This window comes from Balaenoptera acutorostrata, chromosome 19 (genome assembly GCF_949987535.1).
Source record: "Balaenoptera acutorostrata chromosome 19, mBalAcu1.1, whole genome shotgun sequence".
Lineage (NCBI taxonomy): Eukaryota > Metazoa > Chordata > Mammalia > Artiodactyla > Balaenopteridae > Balaenoptera > Balaenoptera acutorostrata.
This window is the reverse complement of record NC_080082.1, coordinates 50035215-50044908: the sequence shown is the minus strand read 5'-3', so window position 1 is coordinate 50044908 and position 9694 is coordinate 50035215. Positions and strand designations below refer to the sequence as shown.

Here is a 9694-nt window from a genome sequence, read left to right as displayed (position 1 = left end):
TTCAGGGTAAAGTCTAAGCTCCCAGTTTGGCATTCAAGTTCCTGCATGGACACTTCTTCAGACAGGCAGAGACAAGCGTGGAGCTGGGAAATAGGAGTTGGGGAGAGACTTACAGATGCAGAGAGAGAAGAGAGACTCAGAGAGATACACTTAGAGACAAGAAACAGAGGGGCACTCACAGAGAAACAGAGGAGACACAGAGAAACACTCAAAGAGATAGAGCAGAAGTTGGCTGGATTTTGGCAGAGTGAAGAAACTAGAAAACAGTCTCAGAGACCTAGAGGGTGACAACTGCAGAGACTAGGAGAGAGAACGACAGGAAGAGAATGAGACAGTCTCAGAAGTGGCCAGTGCCTTGAGGAAGCCCCTCCCTGACTCCCAGGATGGCTTCCATCCCAACCCTGATCACTCTGGGCTGTGACTGTCCGGCTACGGCCCTATCTTCTGCCACTGGACCATGAACTTGGAGGGAACAGGGCCTGTGGCTGTTTAAGTCACCATTGTGTCCCCAGCACTGTCCAGGCCCTTGATGAGAGTCTGCTGAATGGATGAAAGCCTGGAAGGCTGTGAGCTCCAGAAGGGCAGGGCCCAGAAGACCCCCTTATCTTGGTGCTGAGAACACAGGGTGGAGTCAGAAGACCACAGGTTTGAGCGTCTGCTTGGCTTCGGCCTTGCCCTAAGCCTCTACTTCCTCCTCTGTGGAACAGGCTGCACTGGACATGCACTTAAGAGGTTTCAAGAAGATGTAAGGGGCATGCAGCAGGGACCGAAAAATGCCCATCTGCATGTTCGTCTGAGTAAACTTTCAAGGCTCCCCACTATTCCCAGAGTGGGGGATGCTAAGCCCTGCCCCCCAAAGAGTGCTTCCAAGCCTAGCCAAGGATGGAAATGAATGTAAATTTATTGAAACTGGTTTTGGGGAGGATGGGTGGGTGGATAGTTGAGGATTTTCCAAAGAACTGTGGGGAGGAGCCAGCGCCCGGCCGGGTGGGAGCGGGTGCCCAGCCACAGACCCTATCTCAGGCCCAATTTCTTCTTCTCCTTTTGCTTCTTGCGCACCACGTCCAGGTTCCGGTCCTTCCACATGCTCTTGCGCAGCTTGATGGGGCGTGAGCCCACATACTTCCCTGTGGGAGGGAGGGTTCATGGTCAGGCTTGGGGTCAGGCTCAGGCCAGATGCCTGCCATGCCCACTGACCCCAGGGAAGGCTGCACCCACCATTCATCTCACGCATGGCGCGCACATAGTCGCTGGGGTCCTTAAAGCTGACGAAGCCATAGCCCTTGGTTTTGCCCGTGCGCTTGTCGCGGATCACCTTAGCCTTAAGGAAGGATGGGAAGCGGCTGAAGGCTCGTGCCAAGATGTCATCATTCACCTCATTGCCCAGATCCCCACAGAAGATTCGGAAGTCATCTGGGGTTGGGAGAGAGGAGGTCAGAGGATACAGATGTCTGGCCCAGTCTTATCTAAATGACCCCACCTTCTCTGGAAACATCACCAAGCCCTCTTCCTCTGTATGCCCAGCAGTCTCTGCCTGGGGCCCTCTTGGTCATAACAGCCAATGCCTGTATAGTATTTACCCTGTGCTAGGCTCTCTGCTGAGCACCCATGAGGTTTTAACACAACTGGCACTCTCAACAACCCTTTACACCAAGGCACAGAGAGGTCAAGTCACCCACCCCAAGTTAATCAGGAAGCGGCAGAGCTGGGACAAGAACTCAGGCATCTGGCTCCACAGTCCTCACTTTTAACTAACTGCCCTGCCCTGCCCCAGCCCAGGGCCAGCTCACCCATTCCCACGATGAAGCCCCTACCTTCGTCATCCCAGCCCTGGCCTGTCCTCTAAGCCCACAGCATCCTTTGGTCTCCTGAACACCTCCCCATGGACATTCCCTGGGCGCCTGACACCCACTGGCTCCCATAATGGCACCCCGGTACCACAGACTTCATCGTTCCTCAGCTCTGCTTCCTCTGCAAAGCCCACTCTAATCCCTCTTGAGTCCCTGAAACCTGAACATACTGCCTGATTCTTCTCCAAGGCCAACTTCAGCTGCCATTCCTGGACATATCCCCTGGGCTGGGCCTGAGCCTCGACCAAATGTGCTCAAGCCCAAAGAATCCCTTCCCCCATGAGCATATACTATTACCATCCCCTTGTTGGAGATGAGGAAAATGAAACTTGAAGGGCTAAGTGACTTGCCCAAGGTCACAGAACTAGGGCCTACAGCCTGCACTGGCCACATCTGGGCCGGCGCTGCCATGGCTCTGGCCTGGGGTGGGTAGACGGTCCCAGGGAAAGAGGCAGAAGTCAAGGACTAGGATGGGAGGTAGGCCCCTCTCCTTGGCTACCACTGTGGTTGCCCCATAGCTCTGGTGGTGACTGAGGACACCCTTTGAGAACAAGTTAGTTTACCCCAGGCAGAAATAATCTGACAAACTTAGAGGGTGGGACCTTCTACAAACCAACCAGTCTGAACACTTCAAAAAACTATTACACATAAGACAAAGCAGTGGGAAGGAGACAATTCTCATTAAAAAATAATCTAGTGACACAAAACTGCATGTATCCTCGTTCAGGGGAAAAACAGCTATAATATAGTTTGGGGACAACTGGGAAAATATGAATATAAACAGAATATGAGATGCCACAGAATTATTGTTAATTTTCTTAGATGTGTTAATCGTGTAATGATATGAAAGAAAATATCACTTTTCTTAGGAGATGAATACTGAAGTATTTAGGAGTGAAGTGATAACTTCATTTATAATTTACTTCAAATGACTGAGCAAAAACCAAAAAGATACAAACACTTGGAGAGTTAAAGTGAATACAGCAAAGTGTTAATCGCTGAATCTAGGTGGTAGATATATAGTTGTTAACTGTGCAGTTCAGTATTTAAAATTTTTCATAAAAAGTTAGGAGACAAAAGAATGCTCTTTCACTTTTAGCAAGCCAGGCCCCTCATGAATGACACAGAGGCCAGAAGGCCCTAGGCGCCAATCCCCTCCACCAAGTTCTGTTCAGTGGCCGGGCGAGGGCCTGCCCCCGGTATCCTAGTCTGGCTCGCCCCGAGGTGGGCTAACAACAGTGCTGCCCTGCAGAGGGGTGTGCAGTTACCTGGGTCGCCTCCGCTTGGTGGAGCAGCACAGACCCCGCACTCGAGCCCGCTTACCTGCATCCCACTCCAGCAGGCTGGGGTCCTCCCAGCTGCTCCCAGCTGCTGTGCGAATGCAGCGTTTCAATTTCTCTGGCTTTCCTTTCTTCTTGTCCTCACCTAGAGGTTCTGGGACCTGCAGAGGAAAGGGATGGGGTGCAAAGGGCTTGATGCTGGAGTCTGCTGGACCCGTCTGCCCGCTTCATGTTCTCCCACTTTCCTCTGCCCGCCCGGTCCTCCCGCCTCCATAGCTGGGGCACTGGATGTGCCGCTGGGTGTCAGGTGTGTGTGTCTGCCTCCCTCTTCCCCACGTCCTCCCAACCCCTCCAATTTCCTGGGTCCCTCCTACCTCCACAGATAGAAGATGACACGTGTTTCTGCGTGAAGAAGCCCCTGGGCTCCTGTCTGCCCAACCAGCCCTTTCTGTGCCCCCACTGCTCTGCTCCCTGCCTACCTCAAGAGCCATGAGGCCAGGGGGTGGCTCAGGCCGAGGGGGCCGGGGTCTCGGACGCAGGGACAGGAGCTCAGGAATGCGCAGCGGGGGCAGTAGGCCTCGCACAACTTCCAGCGGCAGGGGCAGGGGCTCAGGCTCGGGCAGAGGCATGGCCAGGGCCAGTGGCAGGCTGGGCCCAATGACTGCAGGGCCAGCTGGGGTGCCCCCTGCCCCCACGGCCACCGCTGCGCCAGCCTCCTCCAGCCCGGCCGCTGCCGCCACCACAGCCTCCTCCTTCTCTTTCAGGCCCAACCCCAGGCCGAGGCCCAGCTCTCGGGGTGCTGCTGGCTCTTCCTGTAGGCAAAAGGAGGGCGTGAGGGGGGCCAGATCACAGGCTCAGACCTCACTCCCACCTACATCCTATACAACAGAGCAAGGGCCTGGGCGCCAGAGAGCAGGCAAGAGACACCTAGACAGGGAAAGGAGTCTCTAGTTAGAGACAAACACAGGGATAGAGAAACACAGGCAGAGAGACAGACAGACACAGGGACAAAAAAAGACACGAAGACAGAAAAACAGAGACAATCAAAGGAAAAATAGAGATACAGAGAGAGAAGTACACCTGTAACTTGTGTTTTCTCTCTATACTTTCCTTACAAAAAGAAGAAAAACAGAAAGATACGGCCACAGAAGGAAAGAGGGAAAGACAGAGACAAAGTCAGAGAGTGAGAAGGCAGAGACATGAAAAGCCACGGGAAAGGCAGACTTGGTAGACACAGCCCACCGGCCAGGATGAGGATCTCTCTGCCCACTGCACCTCTGACCCTCAGTTCCCTGTCCACACTCACCAGAGGAGGCCTCAGAGCAGCCATGGAGCCCAGAGGGGGCCCTGGGGCCCGAGCCATCGGTGGCAGCATCATAGGTGGTCCAGGGGGGCCAGGCAGAGGGGGGCCCACGAGGGCCTGGTGAGGGGGACGCAGAGCCATAGGACGAGGACCACCTGCTGTAGAAGAAAGAGCAGAATCTGTCAGGGTGTTAGTGGGGAAATCGGAGGGCTTGGGGAGGAGTTACGTGGCAGGATGGTGACCCTGGCCCCCTCACCTGCTCTCTGCAGCACGTGAGGGATGAAGGCTGGATGCAGAATAGGGGCCCTCTGGGGGGCCGCAGCTGTGGGAGAGATGGGGGTGTGTGTCAAGGGGGACTGGGGCACTTGGGGCAAGGTGTGTGCTTGTGGGTACTCTCAGAACCAAGAAATCTGGAGAATAGCCTGGGGAGCCTTCTGGGAGATGTAGGGTTCTTTTCATTTGTTCATTCACCAAAAACTTACCACTGATGATTTCCTCTGGGCCTGGCCCTGTCCTGTGCAATGCTAGGGACACACCAAAGACCAAGGGCTCTAAGGGAGCTCCTGGTCCAGAGTAGGAGAGAGCAGACCTATCACCAGAGTGACAGCCAGAGCGATCAGGGCTGGGATGGGGGAAAGCCCAGGCAGGGTGATGGAGGCTGGGAGTGGGGAGCCCAGGAAGCAGTGGGAGCTCAGAAGACCTACGCCAGGCGGACTAGAGAAGGCTTCCTGGAGAAAGGGACCTGTGAGCTGAGACCCAAAGGATAATGAAGAGTTGGTCAGGCAAAGGGTGAGTTTGGAAATATTACTAGCAAGGAGAACATTTATAAACAAAAAATTTTTCCCTTTTCAGTTTAGTGTGATCGTAATAGAGGAAGTTAGAGTTGGAGAGCATCATAGGCGAATGGTCAAGGGGTCAGCAGGCGTCCAAGCAGTCTTGTTGGCTGAACCGCGTATGTCCTCTGGAGGGCACTGGGCAGCCACAGCAGGGATGGAAGCTGGGCAGGGGACTAGGTCAGATACGCACTTTGATCAAAACCATACTAAAGCGCAGGAGGTGTTAAACCTTCTCAGGTATCAGATAAAAAAGTGTAACAGGATTTAAGTAGCACAATTAACAAGTACGATCTAACAGAGATCATACCAGAACTTTACAGAACACATATCCTTTTCATACACGTAAGGAAATACTAATGTCACAAAAATTGTGTGTATAAAGGTCATCTCAACAACACAAAGTAAGAGTGAGTGACCTGTGGAGAGGACAGATTTTAGTTGACTTTGGTTAGCTTGACTTGGGTTTAGTTGATAGGTTTTTGAAGATTAAAGTTGGGTGACAATGAGCAGGGGAGAGAAGGGACCTCAACAAGAGCCTTGCTGGTATATCCCAGCAATGTTTGGGGCTCCTGAGGAGGAAATGGGGATCTCTCTCTGCAAGGGGCTGGGTGATGTAGGGTCTTGACTGCCAGGTGAGGAGCACAGGTGCTTGTTTGATGGTTTGTCCATCCCATCAACAGAGCATGTAATACTTACTAGCTGGCATGGACCTTATATTTTAGAGAAAGCAAAAGATGATAACCATAATAAATAAATTGTACAACTGTTCTAAAGCATGAAGTGCTATGAAGAAACACAGCAAAGGGTAAGGATTAGGAGTGACAGTAAGGGGGTTGGTTTGCAGTGATCAAGTGAAGCCTTACTAATGCCAAACTGACAAAGTACACGATCAGGTTTATGCTTTAGAAAGACGATGACATCATGGGGATGAAATGGAGAGGGTGAAGTAGTTGAAACAAGAGTGCTTGGTGAAATGTGGGATTTCCTGGCCCCAGACCTACCTGCTCGCCGCAGGAACATGGCTTCTCGAGCCTCTGGACTGTCCAGGTGACTCCGATCACCAGGACCAAAGCCAACTGTTGGGAGGGGAGAGATGAGGATGGTTGGAGGAGAGTCCCAGGCATCCCTTTTTCACCACACTGCCGCCCTCACTCCACCACTCCTTACTTACCTGGGCCCACAAAAGGTGGGCCACCCACCATGGGAGGAACCACTGTGGCTGCAGCAGCTGCTCGGGCTTCCAGAGTCTGTTGGACCTGTTGGAGGGGAGGCTGGGGTGAGGGGCCTGATTCAGTGCCCCCAAGCTGCCCTGGCAGGCTCACCTGGGAGGCCAAGGGTTTCATTCTTTGCACTCTGTGGCTATCTATCAAACTTTAGGTCTCAGCTAAAACATCACTTTTCAGAGAGGCTTTTGGGATCACACTAGCCGAAGGTGTCCTTAGCCCCTCCCAGTTGCAACTTCTCTCATCATCCTGCTTCATCTTCCCCAAAGCACTTAGCACTACCTGAAATTATGTCTAGCGTGTCCTCCTTCTCTCCCGTGCCACCACCCTGGTCCAAGCCACCATTATCTCTTGCCTAGAGTATTATGGTAGCCTCTTCCTCAGACTCCTTGATTCTGCCCTGGCCCCCTACAGTCTGTCCTCCAAACACAGCCAGAGTGACCCTGGTGACATCTAAGTTGGATCACATCACCCCACTGCTCAAAACCCTTCAACTGCTTCCCATCTCAGAGTAAAAACCAAGGTCCTTATGATGACCAACAAGGTCCTACTAGATCTGTCTCTATCACCTCTCTGTGCTGATCTCCTCCCACCCTCTCCCTTGCTCACTGCATTCCAGCCACACTATTCTCCCTGCTGGTCCTTGAACATGTCAGGTATGCACCTACCTCATGGCCTTTGCATTGGCAGTTCTCTCTGCTGGGAATACTCTTCCCCTGGATATCTGCCTGGTTCCCTCCATCATGCCCTTTACATCTTTCCGTAAATGTCACCTCCTCAGAAAGGCCTTCCCAGATCGCGCTGATAAACCTCTGCCCTTTTTACTCTACTTGGACCTGTCTCTCAGTAGTAAAATGTAAACTCCTAAAAGGTAGTGATTGTTTTTCTGTTTTGTTCTCTGCTATATGCCTAGTGTCTAGAATAGTGCCTAGCGCAGAAAAGGCACTGGAAAATTATCTGTTGAGAGAATGAACAAGTTTCATTTACTTGTTCTCTTTTTAGTAGTCTCTCTCTTCACTACTCATATATACTTAGCTATGGAGCACTTGAACGTGACTAATGAGACTGAGGAACTATTTAACTTTAATATGAATTTTAAATAAATACAAAACATTTCCATTATTGCAGAAATTTCTACTGGCCAACATGATCTAGAATAAAAGCTCCCAAAGGGCAGAAATATTGTTTGTCTTAGTCACTACTGTGTCCTCAGTGCCCGGCACCTGAAATATTTGTCACACTAATTAATCAACAAGCCAACATGTTAATAGCTCTCTATATACAAACACTGTGTTCAGAGGCAACGTGCTCTATTATATGCGTTAGTTCAGCCGTACCTGCTGGTATGTGTTGGTGGCGATAATTGGGCGGATCACAGGAGCTGCTGGGACTTGCATTGCTTCTACCGTGGGGACGGTGGGCACCGCAGGCACAGCAGTTGGGATTCCTGTAACTGGAGCCCCCAGAACTTCCTGCTCAAACCTGGGGGGGGGGGCAGGACAGACACCACAGCTCAGGACCTTGCACCAATTCTGGAACGCTGGGTATATCGCGACAGCGCCTTCACCCCTGCCAAGCTCTCCTTCTTACTCCCGCCCCCACAATCCCGAAAGTCCCATTTCCCCAAGACAGAGCCATATGTCGGGCCTATCGTGGCCTGGAGGGTCCAGGGCTCTGGCTGTGGGACGGCTCTTATCGCGCCCTGTCGCGGGCCTTACAGGGCCATCTCCGCCTCCATCTCCTTCAACCGTTCCTCGCCGCTCTTGCCCGGGATGCCAGCACCAGGGCCCGGGACCACAGGTCCTCCTGCACCCGGGAGTCCCGGGGCTGGCCCCGCCCCGGCCATCGCTGCTGCCGTCGTTGTCGCCGCTACTACCGCCTTAGCTCAGTCGCCTCCGCCGGTTCCGCTGTGTACTCTCTGGCTTCGTCAGGGTGGGCGCCAGCGGATGACGTCTCAGCGAAATTGATGAGCGCCGGTACATGACATCATGCGCCAACGGGGCTCGCCAACGGGGATCGAGGGCCAATGAGAACCCGCCACACCCGAAGGGCCCGCCCCAAGGAGGAATATAGGCCAATCAGAGTGCCGGAAAAACGAGTTTTACGGAAGAATCTGAGTCTATGAGAGTGCAGCCGAGCGAGACAGCCACGCCTTCATGGAGGAACACGGGCTAATGAGAGTGCTGTGAAGTCAGTTGTCCCCGTTCCTGAAGTGGAAACTTGATCTTTAAGAACTCAGGAAAGTTCGGAGGTCCCGCCCTTGCCACCGCGAGGCCCGTTCCGGAAGATTTAAAACACACTGAAATCTGAATCATCCCAGGGCTGGACGAGGCTGGATATAGCTGGGGGCCGTGGTCGCCCACTCTGGGGTAGACGGACACGCTACCAGACAGTGAGTCCCAGAAAAACCAGGGACATGATGTGGGAAGCTCAGATGAGGTGCCTGACTCAGGCTTCCTGGAGGAGGTGACGTCTGAAAACTTCTGCTAGATAAAAATGAGAGAGATTCTGGGTAGGAGGAATACAGTTCATGCAAAGGCCGAGAGACAGTCAAATGCGTCACCTCAGAAGGTCACGTGTATAGTTTCGGTGTCTGTGCTTTCTAGGGACACAGCTGACCCCTCCTTTTTTTTTAGTCCTCAAAATGTTTTATGAATATTTTCAAAATTACACAACAGTAGGGAGAATAATATAATGAACATCCACGTACCTCTCAACAATTACTAATATTCTACCCTTCTTGTTTCGTCTATACTTATTTTATTTTTTTGCTTTACATTATAGCAAATTCCAGACGTCTATCAGTTCACCCATAATTGCTTCATGATGTCTTTCTAACACAAGGAGTATTTAAAAGGAAACAAAACAAAAACAGCAGTTTCACACCCAAGAAAATGGGTATCTTAGTATCATCTAACACCCAGACTGAGTTCAATTTTCCCTGCCTCAAAATGTCTTTATACAGGGGACTTTCCTGGTGGCGCAGTGGTTAAGAATCCGCCTGCCAATGCAGGGGACACAGGTTTGAGCCCTGGTCTGGGAAGATCCCACATGCCATGGAGCAACAAAGCCCGTGAGCCACAACTACTGAGCCTGCGCTCTAGAGCCCGCGAGCCACAACTACTGAAGACTGTGCACCACAACTACTGAAGCCCGCTCGCCTAGAGCCTGTGCTCTGCAACAAGAGAAGCCACTGCAATGA

General features: G+C 52.1%; 1 protein-coding gene across 3 annotated transcripts; it reads right to left on the bottom strand.

Moving 5' to 3' along the window:
- Positions 1-883: 883 nt before the first annotated feature.
- Positions 884-8451, bottom strand: RBM42 (RNA binding motif protein 42). 3 transcript variants are annotated; one of them, XM_007165139.3, is made up of 10 exons: positions 8211-8451; positions 7830-7974; positions 6441-6525; positions 6271-6345; positions 4690-4755; positions 4437-4612; positions 3610-3942; positions 3174-3291; positions 1219-1413; positions 884-1127 (listed from the first exon to the last, which is right to left on the bottom strand). In XM_007165139.3, the coding sequence occupies exons 1-10, from the start codon at positions 8336-8338 to the stop codon at positions 1015-1017; spliced, it is 1434 nt and encodes a 477-aa protein (XP_007165201.1). In that variant the 5' UTR covers positions 8339-8451; the 3' UTR covers positions 884-1014. The 3 variants fall into 3 exon arrangements, with proteins under 3 accessions (XP_007165201.1, XP_007165202.1, XP_007165203.1); XM_007165140.3 differs by having other exon boundaries at positions 4437-4591; XM_007165141.3 differs by lacking the exon at positions 4690-4755 and having other exon boundaries at positions 4437-4591; positions 8211-8450.
- Positions 8452-9694: the final 1243 nt, after the last annotated feature.

Bases quoted from the DNA above. Each gene is read 5' to 3' on its own strand.
- RBM42 (XM_007165139.3), bottom strand. From the start codon at position 8,338: ATGGCCGGGGCGGGGCCAGCCCCGGGACTCCCGGGTGCAGGAGGACCT. The intron at 3,292-3,609 runs GTAGGCAGGGAG...TTTCCTCTGCAG, and splicing joins CTGGCCTCATGGCTCTTGAG to GTCCCAGAACCTCTAGGTGA. The intron at 1,128-1,218 runs GTGGGTGCAGCC...TCCCTCCCACAG, and splicing joins CGCCATGCGTGAGATGAATG to GGAAGTATGTGGGCTCACGC.